Raw genomic sequence first — 22,113 nt, 5'->3', positions numbered from 1 at the left:
AAGTAATCATTTGGCAGCGGGATTTTCCGGGCCCCCCCGCGGTGCATGGTCCGGCGACAGAGGTGGCCCACCATTGGTCAACCTTCCAGACCCCCCGATGTCTACGGGACTTTGCGTGCCCCATACCGTTTGCCACCGGGGAATGCACCGCGAGGGATCGCCGCCTGTGGCACCAGAACATCCCTCCGGCAGAGAACTGCTGGAAAAGTTTGTCCGAGATTTTATTTCACGAGACAAGATGCACTAAATCTGTGTCGAACAGTGGTCCAATTGCACTTAGAGCTCTGGTCACTATATTGTAGGAAGGTTAGGGCAGCATGGTAGCACTGTGGATAGCACAATTGCTTCACAGCTCCAGGGTCCCAGGTTCGATTCCGGCTTGGGCCACTGTCTGTGCGGAGTCTGCACATCCTCCCCGTGTCTGCGTGGGTTTCCTCCGGGTGCTCCGGTTTCCTCCCACAGTCCAAAGATGTGCAGGTTAGGTGGATTGGCCATGCTAAATTGCCCTTAGTGTCCAAAATTGCCCTTATTGTTGGGTGGGGTTACTGGGTTATGGGGATCGGGTGGAGGTGTTGACCTCGGGTGGGGTGCTCTTTCCAAGAGCCGGTGCGGACTCGATGGGCCGAATGGCCTCCTTCTGCACTGTAAATTCTATGTAAATTCTATGATATTGAGGCATTGAGAGGGTGCAGAATAGATTTACAAGGATGATACGAGAGAGGTGCGGGTACACCTGCCAGGAAATAACCGAACGGCTGAGACTCAGTCTTCTTCCATCACGAGAATGAAGGGGTGACCTAAAATTAACAAAGGTTTGAATAGATGGCATGCAGAGACGATGTTTCCACTTATGGGGAGAAGCATGACTTGGGGCCATCAATGTAAGACAGTCACAAGTAAATCCAATAGGAAATTGAGGAGAAACATCTTTATCTAAGTGGTGGAACTCTCTGACATAGGGAGTGGTTGAAGTGACTGGTGTAGACACATAGACAGGGAAAGCAAGGACAAGAGGGAGAAGGGAATAGGTTACAATGGTGGACTTAGATGAGGAAAGATGGCATTTGGCTCAAATGGAGAATAAACGCTGACATGGACTTGTTGAATCGAATCGAAGACTGGCTGTAAATTTATTCGCCGAGGCCTCCCAGAAATAATCCTTGCTGACACACTTTTAGTAGATGGACATGTGGTCCAGTACAATACAACATTATACAGGCCGGGAAAGCCTGAAGTTTGATGTTTAGTCTCTGCTGCATTAGCTGTCTACAAACAGGCCTATGGCATGAGAATTGGTCTCGGCATTTCTGGACTTCAAAAAAATGGAATTAGTCTCTGTTCCTGTTCTTAATCGCTGGGCCGTGACCTCCTCCCACTTTGGAAAGTGAGTGAGCACGGAGTTTGGCTGAGCACAGGATTCAGTTGGGTTAAGGTGGCCAACCCACTGATTGATAAGTATTTCTGAGAAAGATATAGACTAAACCCGGTCCTTTATTTATTTATTTTTTAATTTAAAGTGCCCAAGTCTTTCATTTCCCCATTAAGGGGAAATTTGGTGTGGCCAATCCATCTATCCTGCACATCTTTGGGTTGTGGGAGTGGGACCCGCGCAGACACGGGGAGAATGTGCAAACTCCGCACGGACAGCGACCCGGTGCCGGGATCGAACCCGGGTCCTCGGCGCCGTGAGGCAGCAGGGCTAACCACTGCGCCACCGTGCCAGCCTAGCCCAGTCCTATAACAGGTCACCTACCCAACACCAGCTCTGCCTCAGTGGGTCGCACTTTCTCCTCAGAGTCAGCAGGTTGTTTAGACGTATCATAAGGTTTTGTGGGGAAAGGAAATCAGTAACCCTAGTAACTCTCAGATGTGAAGCAGACACTCTGGTGCTCAGCGGGGCCGCTGTGCATCTCTTTGGTTGACATATCAAACTAAGGGGGCGATTCTCCAGTCCCTCAGCCGCGTTCACTGGGAGCAGGGTTCTCTACCCCTGCCGCTTAACCATAAAAAAACACCCGTAAAACTAGACTAGACAGAGTAGATGCAGGGAAGATGTTACCAATGATGGGTGTGTCCAGAACCAGGGGTCACAGTCTGAGGATTCAGGGTAAACCATTTCGGACAGACATAAGGAGACATTTCTTCACACAAAGAGTGGTGAGCCTGTGGAATTCATTGCCACAGGAAGTAGTTGATGCTAAAACTTTGAATATATTCAAGAGGCGGCTGGATATAGCACTTGGGGAGAATGGGATCAAAGGCTATGGGGAGAAAGCAGGATTAGGCTATTGAGTTGGATGATCAGCCATGATCGTGATAAATGGCGGAGCAGGCTCGAAGGGCCAAAAGGCCTCCTCCTGCTCCTATCTTCTATGTATCTATGTATTTATGTATAAAACTGGCCACTGCCACGTTGCTCTTTGTGGGATTTTGCTGTGTGTAAATTGGCTCCCGTGTTTCTTCCCACTACAACCTCTGAAGCACTGTCGCACTGTAGGGACATCACGGGATTATGGATGGGGCCAGACAAAACCTAACATCCTGGCACAGCGAGTTCGCAAGAGAATCAAAAGTGGAGAAGATCATTTCTTGACACTGAGTAATCTGTACCCGGTCTTATTAGCGAAAGAAGATCAGCATATCTGTGCGGGGGTGGGGGGGGGGTGTTGGAGTACTGAAAGTCTGTCTCAGGAGCCGTGAGAACGAATAACCTGTCGACATTCATTGGAGAGATACAGGGCGGAATTCTCTGGCTGGTTCCCACTGGAAGCGCGCACCCCCCCCCCCCCCCGCCCCGCCCACCCCACGGGTTTCCTGGAAGTGGCTTCAATGGGAAGAGAGAATCCAGCGGCTGGTTAACAGGGCGCTGCCAGGGAGCATACCACCCACGAGCTTCACCACCCGGTAAGGTAAAGGTAAAGTCACCATAGTCCCAGATGACCATCAGCCACATTCCCCTTTGAGCAGGGAGAGCTGATTGGTGGTGATTTAACCTGAGGGTCACCACACCTCAGGTAAGAGAGGAGGTTGAGACGGCGGAGCCTTCATGAATAACTTCAGCCGGTACGGGAATTGAACCCGCGCTGCTGGCTTTATTCCACATCACAAACCAGCGACCTAACCCACTGAGCTAAAGCGGCCCACCTGGTACGTTCAATACAAAGAACAAATGCAAATGGCAAGAGGAAGATGTCTGCCCCAAGAAATAAATACAAAACAGGCAAATTGCAGGAAGATTAGTCATTTGTCTTTTCAAAGCTGGCTAGGTTCAAGAATTGTGGTCTATGATTTGGAGACTGACAAAAACTTTTCCTTAACTTAAGAAGGGGAGGAAACTACACAAGTGTCAATTGAATATTAATTGTGGAGAAGTTACTGGAAGGGACAGAGGAACTGAGCATTTGGACAAGTATTCATTGTGACTGACCAAATCAGCAGTTTTTTTTTTGGAAGAAGTCACTATCATAGGGGATTGGTTAAGGAGATTCTTGACCTTGGCTTCCAGAAGGTGTTTGATAATGTACCACACAAAAGGTCATTCTCCAAAAACTAAAACATGGAGGGTACCATCTCCTGTTGACTAATCCCTGTCTCAGCTCAGCTGCTCCTCAAAGCCAATTGATACCGGGTGTCACCTCCAGACTTGACTGTTCCAAAATACCGCTGACCATCGTCCAACATGCCACCCTCCGTAAACCGCAGGTCAACCAAATCTCTGCTGTCCATGTCCTAACTTGCACCAAGTCCCATTACGCCCCCCCCCCCCCCCCTTTCTGCTCACTGACCTCTGTTGGCTCCCGCCTCACCTTTAGACTTTCCGCTCCTGTTCTCAAAACCCTCCATGGTCTCATCCCTCCCTATCTTTGAAATTCCTTCCAGTCCTACGATCCTTCAAGATATCTGCGCTCTTCCAGTTCTGCCCTGTCAAGTACCCGTGGTTTGAATTGCTCCTCTTTCAGCTTTCTGGGCCCAATGCTCGGAGGTTCTCTTCCTAAACATCACTGATTCTCCACAGCTCCTCCTTTGAGACACTCTTTAAAACCTATCTCTTTAGACCAGGTTTCTGGTAAACTGCCCTTAATATCTGGCAATCTGACTTAACATACAGAGGCAGAGTGGTTAGCACTGCTGCCTCACAGCGCCAAGGACCTGGGTTCAGATTTTGGCCTCGGGTGACTGTGTGGAGTTTGTACATTCTCCCCTTGCCTACTTGGGCTTCCTCCAGGTGCTCCGGTCCAAAGTTGTGCTGGTTACGTGGGGTTATGGGGATATGGCAGGGAAATGAGGCTGGGTAGGGTACTCTTTCAGAGGGTCAGTGCAGACTCGCTGGACCGAATGGCCTCCTTCTGCACTGTATGAATGAAAATGAGGTGTCTATATGGCTCAGTGTCAAATTTAGCTTGACAAGGCTCCTGTTCAGTGCCTGCAGACATTTTGCAACATTGTGCTACGTACGGGGGCCGGGTTAGCTCAGTTGGTTGGACAGCTGGTTTGAGCTGCCGAGTGAGGCCGACAGCACGGGTTCAATTCCTGTACCGGCTTCTCAATCCTGCCCCTCAGCTGAGGTGTGGTGATCCTCAGGTTAAATCACCACCAGTCAGCGCTCCCCCCTCAAAGGGAAAAGTAGCCTATGGTCACCTGGGATTATGGTGCCTTTACACTTACACTACCATATAAATTCATTGTTGAGAAGTAGGAGACAGAGATTAGGAATAAAGGGTTTAGTTTCTGATTGCAGGCTGTGACCAGTAGTATGCTCCAGTGATCTCTGATGGGACTTCCATATATATATGAAGAAGTAGAGAATTGTATCTCCAGGTTAACACATAATATTAAGTTAGTAGCCCGTCTGCTGGAAGGAGCAAGTTGCAATGAGCCACAGGCAGAGCAAGTGAGCAGGTAAATCTATGGTCAAGGTGGACAGCCATTAGGCTATCAACCTTCGTCGTGAGAGAAAGACAAGGTAGGGCCTTTTCTCATCGTTGAGAGATGGGAAGCTGGAGCGAAGGAAAGAGATCTAGGTGTTCGTTTACACAAATCACTTAAAGCGAGTGTACGTGTAAAAAGGTAATCGCAGACGTTAACCGATTGTGAAAATGATGCTGTGGGCCGTGATTATCCACTCCTCCCACAGTGGACCTTCCAGCGGCGGAGGTGCCTCGTCCCTGGCAGGTGGTGGGATCCAGTGGCTGCCGGTGGAATCCACTGGCCAGCGGCGGAATCCACTGACCGGTTGGTGGGATCCACTGGCCGGCGGTGGGATCCACTTGCTGGTAGCGGGATCTTCCAGTCACGCCAAAGGCAAGGCGCTTTCCACGGGTGGTCAGCCACACCGCCAGTGAACCCGCCAGCCAAAAACGTCCTGTCTCCGGAAAACCCGCCGGGGGGGGGGGGGGGGACTTCAGCACATAGGTTGACACGTCCAGTGCAGAACTGCAGGAGTGCCGCTCCGATGGAGGTGCCCTCTTTTGGATGTGACGACGAACCAAGGACCCAAATCAAATGCCCACCCAGCCGGCTGCGAAAGGACCCAAGCCGCTATTTCGTCGAGGGACTGAGGAGTTCTCCCGCGTGCCCGAGCCAACATTCGCTCCTCGACCACCATTGCTAAAACAGATTAGCTGATCATTTATCTCATTGCTGTTCCTGGGTAATAAATTAGCTGGTGCATGTCTCACATTAATACAGGAACTAAAAGCACTTCCCTGTCTGTGAAATGGCTTGGGACATCCAGAGATCAAGAGAGGTGCTATATATATGCGTGCTCCCTCTTTTCTCTCCCCCGATATTTTTCAGGAGGCGTGACGTTATATCAACATTGAGTACCCCATTATGTTTTTTCCAATTAAAGGGGCAATTTAGCGTGGCCAATCCACCTACCCTGCACATCCTTTTGGGTTGTGGGGGCGAAACCCACGCAGACACGCGGAGAATGTGCAAACTCCACACGGACAGTGACCCGGGGCCGGGATCGAACCCGGGACTTCGGCGCCGTGAGGCAGCAGTGCTAACCACTGCGCCACCCTGCCGCCCTCAACATCGTAAATCTAAACACAAGTCAACCACTCGATCGAAATGCTGTAGGAATCCAAGTGCCATTAACCCAAACTCAACAGCAGACCTAACACCTGGACGTATCATTGTTTGGTGAGGTTGCATGCAGGCCACGTGTTCATTAGTAATTATTTGTCTAGTACCTTTGCAGAATCAGCAACGGTCTCAATCCTTAATCTCTTGTCTAAACAGGGTCGTTCCCCCTCTGTCAGAATCAGTGGCACCCCATGAGCAAACCTTTTAAGACGGCGTCCCACAATTTCAGCCTTTTTTTAAAAGCTCAGCATCGGCACTCACCCTTTTTGCTTTGCATCCTACCCTGCCCCTCGACAGAAAGTTTGAGTATTAATTTCTTCCAGAAACACAAAAAGAGGTTAAATGCAGCAAATATTCCACGCATGCTTTCACAAACAGGCAGACAGACAGCAGTTCAGCGGGAGGGAGGTTCCGCTTTGACTTACAGGGTAATGGTGGATAGTTCTGACATCTTGCACACATGCTGCTTTATTCGCTGAGGTTTACAGTAGCATTTCTGCACACAGCTGTCAAACGTGACAAAGTTTTGATTCAGTTTATTTGCAGCCAGGCAGAGGGAAAGTAAAATGGAAAAGAAATAACACTATGAACGGAAACGAGAGAGAGAGAGAGAGAGAGAATAAACGGTGCGTGCCGTGTTTTCTTTTCCTGACAAGCCCATAAAACAACGAGAGTCAGGAGTACAGTATCGTGTTCAGCTCACACGCAAACACACGCTTAATCTCAGTGATTAACCAGCCCATTAGAACGGCAGCATGTCTTAAACAGTCAAATATAAGCACGTCAGGATTTCAAAGGAAAGGTAAACACGCTCATTCTTTTATAGTTCCATCAGTCCCATCTACTCACCATGCCCCCCAGTGGCTCAGTTGCAGACCCACAAGGTTCTCAGTTCAGGTTCTGCTCAAGCATTGAAGGGGGGGCGGGGGCGTGTGTGTGTGTGTGTGTGTGTGTGTGTGGGGTGGGCTCAAAAGGGGCTGTTCATCAACTTGCGAAATCCTTCCACCACTCTCATGGAGTCGTGGAATCATAGAATTTACAGTGCAGAAGGAGGCCATTTGGCCCACCGAGTCTGCGTCGGCCCTTGGAAAGGGCACCCCAATTAAGCCCGCACCTCCACTCCATCCCCGTAGCCCCACCTAATCTTTTTTGGACACTGAGGGGCAATTTATCACGGCCAATCCACCTAACCTGCGCATCTTCCGACTTGTGGGAGGAAACCGGAGCACCCGGAGGAAACCCACGCAGACACGGGGGAGAACGTGCAGACTCCGCACGGACAGTGACCCAAGCCGGGAATCGAACCTGGGACCCCGGAGCTGTGAAGCAACTGTGCTACCCACTGTGCTACTGTGGAGTGAAGATTATATCCAACAAACTGGGCCCCCTCCATAGAATGGCTCCAGGAGGACAGGTGGCCCCATGTTCCTTTTCCTTCCTTTTTGTGAGACGTGGGTGTGAGCATTTGTTGCCCATCCCTCATTGTCCTCTTGAGAAAGCGGTGGGTGAGCTGCCACCTTCAATGGCTGCGGTCCCTGTGGCGTAGGTACACCCATAGTCTCTGGTCGTCGTCTCATTGCTGTTTGTGGCAACTTGCTGCGCTCAAACCAAGCTGCTGTGTTTCCCCATATTTGCAACACTGACTGCACTTCACAGAGCTTCACTGGCAGTGGAGCCCTTTGGGATGTCCTGGTGATGCGTTAAGTGCATTCGGCCCTTGGCTCGGTCTTGCAGCTCAGTCGATGAGGCCAGGTACAGGCAAAATTGAAACCTCGCTTTTGTAGCTGGAGGCATTTTTAATTTATATTTTATTTGTTCCTGGGATGTGGGCGTCGCTGTTTGCACCAGCATTTGTTGCCCATCCCGAATTGCCCTTGAACTGGGTGTCTTGCTACGCCATTTCAGCAAGGGGTCAGGGGGGACTTTTAAGAGTCGACCACATTGCTGTGGACCTGGAGTCACATGTCGGCCAGACCAGGTAAGGACGGTAGAGCCCCTTCCAAGAAGGACATTATGAACCAGATGGGTTTTTACAGCAATCGATGGACAGTTTTGTGGTCTTTTGTGCAGGTTGAGGGGCGACCTGATAGAGGTCTGCAAAATTACGAGGGGCATAGACAGAGTGGATTATCAGGAGCATTTTCCCCAGGGTAGAGGGGTCAATTACTAGGGGGCATAGGTTTAAGGTGCGAGGGGCAAGGTTTAGAGGAGATGTACGAGGCAAGTTTTTTACGCAGAGGGTAGTGGGTGCCTGGAACTCGCTGCCGGAGGAGGTGGTGGAAGCAGGGACGATAGGGACATTTAAGGGGCATCTTGACAAAGCCATGAATAGGATGGGAATAGAGGGATACGGACCCAGGATGTGTAGAAGATTTTAGTTTAGACGGGCAGCATGGTCAGCGCAAGCTTGGAGGGCCGAAGGGCCTGTTCCTGTGCTGTACTTTTCTTTGTTCTTTGACAATCGGCAATGGTTTCATGGTCATCTTTAGACTTTTAATTCCAGATTTCTTTTTATTGAATTCAAATTCCAACACCTGCCTTGGTGGGATTCGAACATGGGTCTCTGGATTACTAGTTCAGTGACAATACCACTATGCCACCGCATTAAACGAAGAGCTAATGTTCACACAACCGGAGGATGCAACTGGAGGACAGCAGGAATAAGTTTGAGGGGCTGAATGGCCAGCATGTTTTTCTCTGCCGCACCGTCTCATTAGGATGTTGCCAGAGATGAGGAGTTAGTTATATCTATGGACTTTTAATTCACTCAAGACCCATTCGCTTAGAGTTGAGGACTTTTTCATGGAAGCTCTGACGATCAAGGCGGTGGCCTTGTAGAGTTCTCCACGGTCCAATGGGTTACCGCGAGGCAAAGAGAGACAGAGGGGTTCTGGTGGCTGATGAGAGGGCACAAGAATAAACTCAGAAGTGAGGAAGTTAGAACGGGTGGCGCAGATGGTGGTCAGAATGTGGAGTTCTGCACCACACTCTGCTACTGTGACAGGGCCCGTCTATCAGATGCTTGCTTGGAATAGATGAATATGAAATGGCTGGGTTGGAGAAAACAGGCTGGATGACCTGCTCCTGTGCTGTGCCATTCTCCGATTCTATAACTCCCCTCAACCAAATTTGACAATTTCTTAGACTCATTCCAGGGATAGTGCCCGTCTCTAATTGTTCTTGAACTGAGCGGCTGCAGTCACCTCTAGGCCAGACCGGGGAGGCGGTGGCGTAGTGGTATTTTCACTGGACCGGTAAACCAGAGACCCAGCGCAATGCTCTGGCGTCCAGGGTTCGAAACCCACCAGGGCAGATGGTGAAATCTGAATTCAATAAAAATTTGGAATTAAAAGTCCGGCGATGTCCATAGAACCATTGCCGATTGTCGTCAAAACCCATCTGGTTCACTAATGCCCTTCAGGGAAGGAAATCCGCCGCCCTTGCCCAGCCCGGCCTCCAAGTGACTCTTAACTGCCCTCCGAAATAGCATAACAATACTCTTTATTATTGTCACAAGTGGGCTTACATTAACACTGCAATGAAGTTACTGTGAAAATCCCCGAGTCGCTTTTCACAGACTCCAGGCCCAGGCAGCGGTGCGGTCGACTCTGAGCTGCCCCACACCCCTTGCTGAAATTGCCCAGCAAGCCACTCAGTTTAAGGGCAATTGGGGATGGGCAACGCAAGCTGGCCCAGCCGGCGACGCCCACATCCCGTGAACGACTTTTAAAGAAGCCCAGTTAAGGATGGTAGGCTTCCTTCATTAGTAAACCAGATGAGTTTATCATGATAAAGCAGCATTTGCTGCCCGTCCTTAATTGCCCTTGAACTGAGTGGTTTGCTCGGCCATTTCAAGGGGGCAGTACATTGCTGTCAGTCTGGAGTCTCGTGTAGGGCAGACTGAGTAAGGACGGCAGATTTCCTTCCCTAAAGGGCGATTAGTTTACAATTGATGATAGTTTCCTGGTCATCATTACCGAGACTAACTTCCTATTCAGTAATACAATCTTCAATTAATTGAATTCAAATTCCACCAGCCACCACGGTGAGATTTGAACCCACGTCTGCAGAGCATTAACCCGGGCCTCTGGATTACCAGTCGAGTGACAATACCACTGGTGCACCATGTCCCCCTTTCATTGAGCTCAACATTTATATCCTCACACTGTGAAACGATCAGAGGTTGATTTGAAGTTGATGTCTAATCTGTGTTTCGTACTATGTTGGGTTTTGTGAACGAGGGTCTCCAGTAAGGGGGGCAGCAAAAAGGTGACAATGAGTTTGTCCACTCTCCCACCCACTCCACCCTGCCCTATCCCGATAAGCTAATGGTTAGACAACAGTCTGAGTGCATCTTTGGGCACAGCCTTATAGAAAGAACATTAAAACCAGAGAGTGTACTTTTTACAGTAAGGTACAAGGCATTAGGGAGAGAGCTAATCTGTAGATTACTTTTGGATGTCTCGAGGGAAAAGCTGGAACAGATACGATGGGCCGAAAAGCCTCCTTCTGCACTGCAAACTTCGATAGTTCTAGTGTACCCCCTGTCTCTAGATACTATTCAAAGGCGATTCAAAAACAATTATCTTCAGATATCAAAATTAGGATAGAATTCAGTGTCATGATGAGTCTAGCCCTGGGCAAAACGTACTGATGTTAATTTGAAATATACTTTGGTGAAAATTAGTTGGGGGTCAGTGGGAACGCTCCCACCACTGAGGCACAAGGTTGCCGGCAGTGCATCAGAGGGCGTGCTCGCAGCAAATTCTTCAGAAGGTTCTGAAGATATCAAAGTCCACACGTCAACGTAGCGTAGCACCTAATCAGAGCCTGCAGCAATAGAGCATTTCAGTTGAGCTGTTCGACAGAAAGTCTGCATTGTCTGGATGTAAAGGCCTTCACGAAGGTCCTGACCTACATTTAATCCTCAACAAATAGAGCCAGGGCAGATTGTCTGTCCATTATCACGTTGCATTTTGTGGGATCTTGCTGTGTGCAAATTTGCTGTGTGTTTCCCACATTACAACAGTGACTGCACTTTCAGAAAGTATTTCATTTGTTGTGGAGCCCTTTGGGCTGTCCAGAGGGAGAGGAAAAGCACTATACAAATGTAAATATGTCTTTTAATTAGTGCTTCCAATGCGTGCAATGTTCGAAAAGGTCACGTCATAGAATGCCCACAGGCAGGAGGAGGCCACTCGGTCCTTCGAGTCTGTACTGACCCTTCAAAAGAGCACTCTAACCAGGTCCACTCCCCCACCCACCCACTCCACCCCACCCTATCCCCGCAAGCTAACCTGCACATCTCTGAACACTAAGAGTCAATTTAGCATGGCCAATTCGCCTAACCTGCACATTGTTTGGACTGTGAGAGGAAACCCGTGCAGACACAGGGAGCTCCAACAGTCCTGGACACACACATACCCACTATTACAGCCTCAGAGGTAAGAGCTGCCTTCTTCAAAGTGAATCCGCGGAAAGCGACGGGCCCCGTCGGAGTCCCTGGGCGAGATCTCAGAGCCTGTGCAGACCAGCTGGCGAGTGTATTCGCAGACATCTTCACCACCTCACTCCTCCGTTCTGAGGTCCCCACCTCCTTCAAGAAGACCACCATAATACCAGTACCAAAGAAGAACAAGGTAGCCTGCCTCAATGACTACCGACCGGTGGCCCTAACGTCTGTGTGGTAGTCACCACTGTTGTATTATATTGTATATATGGGTATTACGGTAAGGCCCCTGTACTACAGGTACGGGGGTAGCTCCCTGCCTGCTGGCTCCGCCCAGTAGGCGGAGTATAAATGTGTGTGCTCTCCGAACAGCAGCCATTTCATAAGCTGCTGTAGGAGGCCACACATCTCTGTGTAATAAAGCCTCGATTACATTCTACTCTCGTATCGTCGTAATTGATCGTGCATCAGTCTGTTATCATGGAATGCTCCGAGACGGTCTTGATCCATTGCAGTTTGCCTATCACCGCAACCGGTCCACAGCAGCCGCTATCTCCCTGGCTCTACAATCAACACTCGAACACCTTGACAACGAGGTCACCTACGTCAGACTGCTGTTCATAGACTACAGCTCCGCCTTCACCACCATTATCCCAAAAGACTAATAACCAAACTCCGCAATCTTGGACTTGACCCCTCCCTGTGCAGCTGGATCCGCGACTTCCTCACCAACAGACCGCAATCTGTCAGGATAGGTAACAGCACCTCCTCCACAATAGTCCTCAACACTGGACCCCCGCAAGGATGTGTGCTCAATCCTCTACTGTACTCCCTATACGCTCACAACTGTGTGGCAAGATTTAACTCCAACTCAATCTATAAGTTTGCGGATGATACGACTGTGGTGGGCCGCATCTCAAGCAACAATGAATCAGACTACAGGAGGGACATAAATCACTTGGTTGCATGGTGCACCGAAAACAACCTCTCTCTCAATGTTGGAAAGACCAAGGAACTGATCATCGACTTCAGGAAGCGCAGCACGACACACACTCCCGCCTACATCAATCGTTCCGAAGTGGAGATGGTCGATAGCTTTAAGTTCCTGGGAGTCACCATCACCAACAGTCTGTCCTGGTCCACTCACGTTGATGCAACAGTCAAGAAAGCCCAACAACGTCTCTACTTCCTGCGGAAGCTAAAGAAATTTGGCATGTCTGCATTGACTCTCACAAACTTCTATCCGGCTGCATCACAGCTTGGTATGGCAACTGCTCGGCCCAAGATCACAAGAAACTGCAGAGTGTGGTGAACTCAGCCCAGCGCTTCACACAAACTTGCCACCCCCACATCACCCAAACATTCTCCACTTCTGACCCTAGAGTGCCAAATTTATCAAATGAATATCTATCACATAACAGCAATAAACTGGTGTTTCTGTTTGCCCACGTTACATATCCAATGCAGTTTCCTGTCAACTCTACAGCGAAAGACATGGGGTAGAAACATCCCTGAATCCAGCTGTGCATATCTGAGAATAAACAAACTGGAAACGTGAGACTGATTAACTGACAGAGCAGAAAGTGGAGATTCACTGGAGAAAATTTCCAAAGGTTTTCAGGTATCACCTTAGAGGTCAACAAAAACAATGAGGGGTTACACAATGACTTCACAGAAACGGTCTGACACTGAGACACATAAGGAAATATTGGGTCAGATGGCCAAACACTCAGTCAATGAGATGAGGTCTTAAATAGTCATTGAGTGGTCGAGAACTCAAGCTGAAAAAGACATTTTGTCGAAGCTTTTCACCTTGCAATCATCAGGACAATTCGCAAAGCTGGGGAAACGACAACTTTATACTGAATGAGTAGAGGTGCTGCTTGGTTGGCGGGCAGACACTGATTGGTAGAGGCATTGCTGTGGAGAGTGCATCAGTTGATGCTGACTGACAGTTAACTGCCAAGCATTGTTTGAACTTTAAACCAGGCAGCTTGACTCTGATTGGTCAAGGTATTGACCTGTGGAATGAACCGGCGAATAGCTGTTACTTATTTTATTTAGCTGAAACAGTTGCAATGTGTGCGCATGTTCTTTCTGTCTGCAAAGTATTAATATATCTAGATTCCTGAACGTGCAAGTATGCCACACTGCGAGCTGACATTCTTAAATTGGTTGTCAACATAATTCTTTGCACACTGAGGATTATTTCGCAAATGTTGTCCAATCGCAGAATCACATCTAGTGTTGGACATTGTGTTTTGCAAGCACAGGCTGGTTGGGTACAGTCTGTATTTTGCCCATTTCTAACAATGGAAGGGATATGCTGTTTGATATGATCTACCCGTCTTTGGATCGTACAGCCTATAAATCTGGCATCACACTGGCACTGAAATTCATATACCACATTACTCATTGTGTGATAGGCAGAACGTCTTACTGGCCACTTGTTGCTGTTGTATAGCATAAGCGTGATACAGCTAGCTTTACCTGTTGCTCAAATTCTTGAGACACCTTACCCTTCCAGGGCACTTTTCAGGGTTGGAAATGATAGGCCTATTCATGAGTTGCACGATATACAGCTTGAAATTATTTTATCAAGGTAGCCATTATCCCACAGGCTATTCATGGGATGTGATGCGACCCTATTTCAGCATCAAGCTTGCAAGCTGAGAAAATGGCTTAGGCCCTATTTACCAGGCTGCCGATAAGGCCAATCTCATAGAGTTTGGAGCTATAAGAATCCCTACGTACATATTAACCAGTGAAATTAGGTTTGTGGTGGAATGTGATAAAGAATCCCCTGGTAGATTTCTCAATTTGTTCATCAATGAAGAAGTTAATTTGACTGTTCCATTTCAAAGGTGAGTTTGAGCGCAGGACATGTAAGGAAATTATTACCAGCTGTTCTGGATTGAAACATAGCGAACATATCATTCACGAATTGTAAATGTGCAAGCGGTAGCATAGTGGTTAGCACAATTGCTTCACAGCTCCAGGGTCCCAGGTTCGATTCCCGGCTTGGGTCACTGTCTGTGCGGAGTCTGCACGTCCTCCCCGTGTGTGCGTGGGTTTCCTCCGGGTCCTCCGGTTTCCTCCCACAGTCCAAAGATGCGCAGGTTAGGTGAATTGGCCATGCTAAATTGCCCTTAGTGTCCAAAAAGGTTAGGAGGGGTTATTGGGTTACGGGGATAGGGTGGAAGTGAGGGCTTAAGTGGGTCGGTGCAGACTGGATGGGCCGAATGGCCTCCTTCTGCACTGAATGTTCTATGTTCTTAATGCAACAACAAGATTAAGTGACTTCAAGACAAGCTAATTAACCCTTTACTAACTACTTACGAGGGGAAATTTGTTGGAACTATTGCAGCGGAGAAAGCGAGGAGATTAAAATGAGTTTGGGTGGGGTTACTGGGTTATTGGGATAGGGTGGAGGTGTGGGCTTGGGTAGGGTGCTCTTTCCAAGAGCCGGTGCAGATTCGATGGGCCGAATGGACTCCTTCTGCACTGTAAATTCTATGAAATCTATAAGGTGTAGTTCCATCGAAGACACATTTCTCACTGCACCCAATAAAGATGTTTGCAGGAGCTGGGTCCAGAGGATATCCCATGGAAACGTTATCTGTGGGCATACAGGGTGTTGTAAAACTGAACTCAACACGAGTTGCCGAGATGATAAGTTCGACGAATACTGATTCACGCGATGGTGGCAGGTCTAGCCTATCCGCGCAAATACCTACGGCTTCCTTGAGTGGAACATGGATGAATAGGCTCCAATGTCAAATGAAGACATGGACACCAGAGTGCCTAGCGAAATGTAAGTCCTGTGTGGTCTTCACAAATGTGAAGGAATCCTTCACCGGGTACGTGGAAAACCTGCTCAAAACTGGTTGTAACAATTCACCCAACCATTTGGCCAATTCAGGCTGCGCAGAACCGGCGATAGATTACATAGGCTGCAAAGGCACATCACGTTTGTGCATCTTGGGTGAGTAAGCTGTGAGGATGAACACGCAGCAACTCATCGCTCTTACACAAGTCCAACAAACATTTTGTTTTAGTTTGCTTTCTAGGGTGTCTGGTCATGTTAAGCGCCAGGTCCAATGGATACGAATTTGAACCCATCATTGAGTATGGTGTGCGTTTTGTTGATATCGTCAAGGATGGCTGGTCTCATCTCTGTGTCAGGTTTGCTGATGTGTATGTCCGTGTTAGTGTTGAGACCTCGCAATGCTGATAGACATTTACGTTGCGTGTGAAAATCAGACAGGTCATTCGGAATCCCTCAACATGCATGTGCTAGATCAGCTGGACACGCTTCCAAGGATTCAGCATCTTCAGCGCACGCTGATTTGTGGCAGGATAGTTTGGGAGTTGAAGCTAGCCAGCAGTTGAAGCTGGAACAGTTGTTAACATTAAATCTGCACTAGATAGATTTTTGGGAAGCAAAGATATCACGAGATTATGGGAAGGTCCATGGATCAGCCACAATCTCATTGAATGGCAGGACAGGCTCGAGGGGCTGGATGGCCTGCTCCTCTTCCCGTGTTCCGATGGAAGTAGAGGAGTTTGAACTCAGCAAATACCTCATTCCATTGGCTTGGGATGAAGGCGCACTAAAATTGTAACAATGTGCAAGAACAAGCTCCTCACTTTCTCAAAGTCCAGTCAGGGAGATTTGTTACGCGTTAAGTGGTGTTGTTAATTATGTTCCCAAACCGCTGCTGCTTCGGTGAGTTTACGGCGCTGACGCGTTTCAAACGCCTTACGGTGCAGTCATCCACTGAAACGATACAGCAGCATAAACGGACGGGGGGGGTGGGGGGCGGGAAGTAAATCAGCAATCCCATTACCAATCTACGTAATCTCGCCTCACATCACGCTTGCTCGAACTGGTCTCAATGTAGCGTTATCGATATGTCAGGAAATGAAAACTGGCACAACCTTGGGTTTAATACACTCTTGGAGCCTTGGAGCCATTCGATCGATAGCTGACCGGTTCTTTACTTGTAAGTAGGTGGTGTTGCCATGGAATTCCCGCAAACATCTTTGTCGGCGTCTGCGAGAACCTGGTCTTTGATGGGATGGAATCTTACCTCCTACCCCCTGCACATTTCCATTATTTTCTTTTTAATTCATTTACGGGATGTGGGCGTCGCTGGTTAGGCCCAGCATTTATTGCCCATCCCTAGTTGCCCTTCAGAAGGTGGTGGTGAGCTGCCTTCTTGAACCGCTGCAGTCCCTGAGGTGTAGGTACACCCACAGTGCTGTTAGGGAGGGCGTTCCTGGATGTTGCCCCAGCGACAATCAATGAGCGGCGATATATTTCCAAGTCGGGGTGGTGAGTGACTGGGAGGGGAACCTCCAGGTGGTGGGGTTCCCAGGTATTTGCTGCTCTTGTCCTTCTAGATGGTAGTGGTCGTGGGTTTGGAAGGTGCTGTCGAAGGAACCTTGGTGAGTTACTGCAGTGCATCTTGGTGAGTTAAGCAGATGGTACACACGCCTGCTACTGTGCATCGGTGGTGGAGGGTTTGAATGTTTGTGGAAGGAGGGAGCAATCAAGCGAGCTGCTTTGTCCTGGATGGTGTTGAGCTTCTTGAGTGTTGCTGGAGCTGCACTCATCCAGGCAAGTGGAGAGTATTCCATTACACTCCTGACTTGTGCCATGTAGATGGTGGACAGGCTTTGGGGGTCAGGAGGTGAGTTACTCGCCATAGATATGTTCATCTTGGATGATATATTCAATCCGTAACAATCCGTAATAATTTCCTTACCTGTCTTAACGTGTTCCATCCTGCGCTCAAATTCACCTTCGAAATGGAACAGGCAAATGACCTCTTTCATTGACAAACTAATTGAGAAATCTACCAGGGGATTCTTTACCACATTCCACCACAAGCCTAATTTCACAGGTTAATATGTACGTCGGGATTCTTATCGCTCCAAACTCTATAAGATTGGTATTATTGGCAACCTCGTAAAAAGGTCCCAAGCCATTTGCTCAGCTTGATGCTGAAATAGGTTTGCATCAAAGGAAGCCTGTTGGATAACATCTACCTTGGATTAGATCATTTTGCCCTATAGTGCAAACTCATGAAAGAGCCGAAGGTCACCACTTTTGGCCTTGAAAGGTGCCCAGTCTACTTCGGGTTAGGGTAGAAAGGTGCCCAGTCTACTTCGGGTTAGGGTAGAAAGGTGCCCAGTCTACTTCGGGTTAGGGTAAAGTATCTGAAAATTGTGAGCAGCAGTGAAGCTAAGTATTGCACACTGCTGCTATGCAACAGCAACACATGGTATGTGCCACTAATGGAATGCTGCCAGCAAGCCAGAAAGGCATTATGCCTATCACACAAATGAGTCACGAGGTATTTGCATTGCAGTGCCAGTGTGATACTAGGTTTAGCTCAGTTGGCTGGACGGCTGGTTCATGATGCAGAGCGAGACCAGCAGCGTGGGTTCAATCCCCATACCGCCTGAGGTTATTCATGAATGTCCCACCTTCTCAACCTTGCCCCTCACCTGAGGTGTGGTGACCCTCAGGTTAAAGCACCACCAGTCAGCTCTCGCCCTCAAAGGGGAAAGCAGACGATGGTCATCTGGGACTTTGGCGAATTTACGGGCAGCACGGTGGCGCAGTGGGTTAGCCCTGCAGCCTCACGGCGCCGAGGTCCCAGGTTCGATCCTGGCTCTGGGTCACTGTCCGTGTGGAGTTTGCACATTCTCCCCGTGTTTGCGTGGGTTTCGCCCCCACAACCCAAACATGTGCAGGCTAGGTGGATTGGCCACGCCAAATTGCCCCTTAATTGGAAAGAAATAATTGGGTAGTCTAAATTTATTTTAAAAAAGAATTTACATTACTCATTTACTGATGCTGAGCATGTAGGCAGTACGTTCCAAAGACTGAGAGATCATATCAAACAGCATGTCCCTTCTGCTGTTCGCAACGGGCAGGATACAGATTGTACCCAACCAGCCTGTGCTTGCAAAACGCGGAACACGGGGTCGAACGTTAGATGTTATTTTGCAGTTGGATGACATTTTCTAAATAATCCTCAGTGTGTTAAAATTACACTGACAACCAATTTAAGATTATCAGTTGGACTCGCACGTGGAGATTTTGCGTGGTCAGAAATCTAGATATATAAATGCACGAGGTCCTGTTCTTTGCTGACAGAAAGAACACGTACTCACATTGCACCTCTTTCAACTAAATAAAATAAGTGACAGCCATTCGCTGGTTCATTCCACAGGGCAATGCCTTGGCTAATTAGTGTCAAACAATGCTTGGAGGTTAACTGTCAGTTAGCATCAACTGGTATATTCTTTATGCCAACGCCTCTACCAATCAGAGTCCTCCTTCCGACCAATCAGCACTCTCTTCTTATACACGGTAAAGTTGTCATTCCCCCCCAACCTTGGTATTCTTGGGGACTGACGTGATAAGTGCAAGATGAAAAGGTTTGATAAAATGTATTACTTCATCAATACACACTGTCCTAAAGGAAAGTGAGGTAAAGAGGTGGAGAGCTATCTGCAGGTGGTTCCAGAATTCGGGGCCCAGGCAACTGAAGGCTTCGCCAGCAGTGGTGGAATGATCAAAATCGGGGAAGCACAGATGGCCAGGATTAAAGGTGCACAGCTATCTCAGAGGGTTGTGCGGCTGGAGGCATGTGAAAACAAGGACGAGCACTACAAAATCAAGACTTTGTTTGACCGAGAGCCAAGGTGGGACAGCGAGCGCAAGGGGCGATAGAGAACGGAATGCAGCACAAGTTCCAACACAGGCAGTAGAGCCTTTATGGCCTCAGGTTTGTCGACAATAGGACCAATCAGGAGTGTGCTGGAATAGTCAAGTCAAGAGGTCACAAGCGCCCGACTGAGGCTTTGAGCAGCATGCGAGCCGAGACAGGCCGAAGTCAGTTGACGTTGCAAAGGTGAAATTAGATGGTCTTAGTGGTGCCGGGGATATGGGGTCGGAAGGCCATCTGGGGGGGGTCAAATGTGACAGCGAGGTTGCCCAAGACGAGGTTAACCTCCCTGGTGCCACGGGGAGGGATGGAGTTGGTAACCAGGAGATGGGGTTTGGACCTGACAGACTCAGAGTTGGAGTTGCTCGGCTGCGGGTTAGAAGAAGAAAAGGCCCAAAGCCGGAGACGTCTTGGGCAACAGGTATTTCCAAAATGTCAGAGTAATTCTCCATCGAGGGGACCTGAGTGTTTCCAGAGGTGCGGAATGAACGGGCACTGAATGTGCAACTGGTCCATCGAACTCCACGATGGAAGGAGGATTGTGCCTGAAACGCCTGTTCCCCCCCCCCCCCCCCCCCGCCCCCAGCACGGCACCAGCTCGTCCCACCCGGCTCCCAGCAGCCACATAACCTCCTGGGAGGGGCAAGAAAACAGGGAGAAATTCCAGGGCCAATGGCGGGAATAATAATCTGGAAAACTCCTCTCTGTACGCCGCCCCTGCTCCTCGTCCCCTCGCAATCTGCTGAGATTTTCGCTCCACCCCCACCTCGACCGCGGCAGGTATTGTGTGGTAGGGGTGGCCCACCTCTGGTCCCGCCGCTGTCAATGGGCTTTCCGGTCGTTCACATCCTTCGTCGCTCGGGGAAGCCGCAGTGGGGATGGGAGGGTGGGGGGGGGGGGGGGGGGGGTGCAGCGTGGTGGCCGCCATCGGAGGGACTGGACGATCCCATCACTCATTGCTGTTTGTGGGATCTTTCTGTGCAAATTCATTACCGCTTTTCCTACACTGTAGCAGCGACCACATCAAAAGCACTTATCGTAGAATTTACAGTGCAGAAGGAGGCCATTTGGCCCATCGAGTCTGCACCGGCCCTTGGAAAGAGCACCCTACCTAATCCCACACCTCCACCCTATCCCTGTAACTTCACACCTTTTTTGGACACTAGGGACAATTTATCATGGCCAATCCACCTAACCTGCACATCTCTGGACTGTGGGAGGAAACCGGAGCACCCGGAGGAAACCCACGCAGACACGGGAAGAACGTGCAGACTCCGCACAGACAATGACGCAAGCCGGGAATCGAACCTGGGACCATGGAGTTGTGAAGCAACTGTGCTAACCACCATGCTACCGCGCCCGCCCACTTCTGCCTTCTTGGGTAAAGTGCTTTGGGGCATCCTGAATTCACAAAGGGTGTTGTAGAAATGTAATTGTTGTCTTTCTCCTCTATCCCGAGAGAACGAGAGGGCGCAGATCGAAAGTGATTTGGCAAAGAAGCAAATGTGATGGGGGCCAAGGTGGGGCGCTCTTTCGGAGGGCCGGTGCAGACTCGATGGGCTGAATGGCCTTCTTCTGCACTGTAGGGAGTCTACATCGAGTGGTTGGGGTCTGGAATGTGCTGTCTGGAAGTGTGCTGGAAGCAGGTTCAATCGTGGCATTTGAAAGGACATTTGATGATCACTTCAATCGAAATGATGTGCAGGGGTACGGGAAAAAGGCAGGGGAATGGGCACAGAGTCACGATGCTCATTTGGAGAGCTGGTGCCAACACGATGGGCCGAATGGCCTCCTTCTGCACTATAACAATTCAATGATTACAACTATTTGCTTGCATGGAGGAAAATGCTGGTGTGGGCTCGGGGGGGCTGACTGGCCTCTTTCTAACGTTCCATGTACGTATATGTCCCCTTTCCCTCGAAAGCAGGTTACACAGCTCAATGGGACGCGGGTTGAATTGCGGCCTCAGGCGACTGTCTGTGCGGAGTCTGCACGTTCTCCCTGTGTCTGCGTGAGTTTCCTCCCGGCGCTCCGGTTTCCTCCCACAGTCCAAAGATATGCAGGTTATGGGGAGGTTACGGGGATAGGGCGGGGCAAGTGGGCCGAGGTAGGATGCTATTTCAGACTCGATGGGCTGAATGGCCTCCTTCTGCACTGGAGGGATTCTAAGGACTGGCAAGCCGAGCAAGAGCTGGAAAGGTCCACCTGAGTTAGATCCACAATAGGCATCACACTTACAAAGGAGGTATTGGGTGGCAATCTGCCGGGTGGTACAATGCCGGGTGGTACAATGCCGGGTGGTACAATGCCGGGTGGTACGCCGTGAGCTGGTATGCTGTCGGGTGGCTTGCTGTTGGGTGTGGATCAATGGGCAGTGGCTATAGGTTCGTACCTGATTCTGGAGACCTGAGCGCAAAATCTAGACGGACTCTCCACCACAATCCACGGAGCTCATCATCTCTCAGGCGTGATGTTAAACCGAGATCCCCCTGAGGTGAATGTAAAAAATCCCACAGCACTATTTCATGGAGGTCGAGGAGAGTTATCCTGACCAATATTTACAGCTCAATTATCATCACATTCCCATTTGTGGGAACATTGCTTTGTGCAAATTGAATCCCATGTTTCCCCCATTGAAACAACGACTACACTCCAAAGGTATTTCACTGGCTGCACTGGATATTGGGGAAGAAGAGATAGAAATAAACTTCTTAGAAACATGAGAGTGAGGAAACCTTCCCTCCACCCCACACGTGCCCCTTCAACTATGGGGCAAAACCCGAATTTATAAAAAGAGATAATAGCAGGACAATTATTGTCATCCAAAAT

At 49.2% G+C, this 22,113-nt stretch overlaps 1 protein-coding gene across 5 annotated transcripts in view; it reads right to left on the bottom strand.

Moving 5' to 3' along the window:
- Positions 1-22,113, bottom strand: part of LOC140424736 (pituitary adenylate cyclase-activating polypeptide type I receptor-like) — a 311,016-nt gene that overhangs the window by 26,886 nt on the left and 262,017 nt on the right. For 4 of the 5 annotated variants that reach the window (XM_072508082.1, XM_072508080.1, XM_072508084.1 and 1 more), the window contains exon 12: positions 6,516-6,596. The exons of the other annotated variant lie outside the window; for it this stretch is intronic. In XM_072508082.1, the coding sequence (XP_072364183.1) occupies positions 6,516-6,596 (81 nt within the window). The remainder of the gene's footprint in view (positions 1-6,515; positions 6,597-22,113) is intronic. 5 annotated transcript variants of the gene reach the window in all.

Source organism: Scyliorhinus torazame, chromosome 6, assembly GCF_047496885.1.
Source record: "Scyliorhinus torazame isolate Kashiwa2021f chromosome 6, sScyTor2.1, whole genome shotgun sequence".
Classification (NCBI taxonomy): domain Eukaryota; kingdom Metazoa; phylum Chordata; class Chondrichthyes; order Carcharhiniformes; family Scyliorhinidae; genus Scyliorhinus; species Scyliorhinus torazame.
Note: the sequence above shows the minus strand (reverse complement) of the source record. Positions and strands in the feature narration are given on the sequence as shown.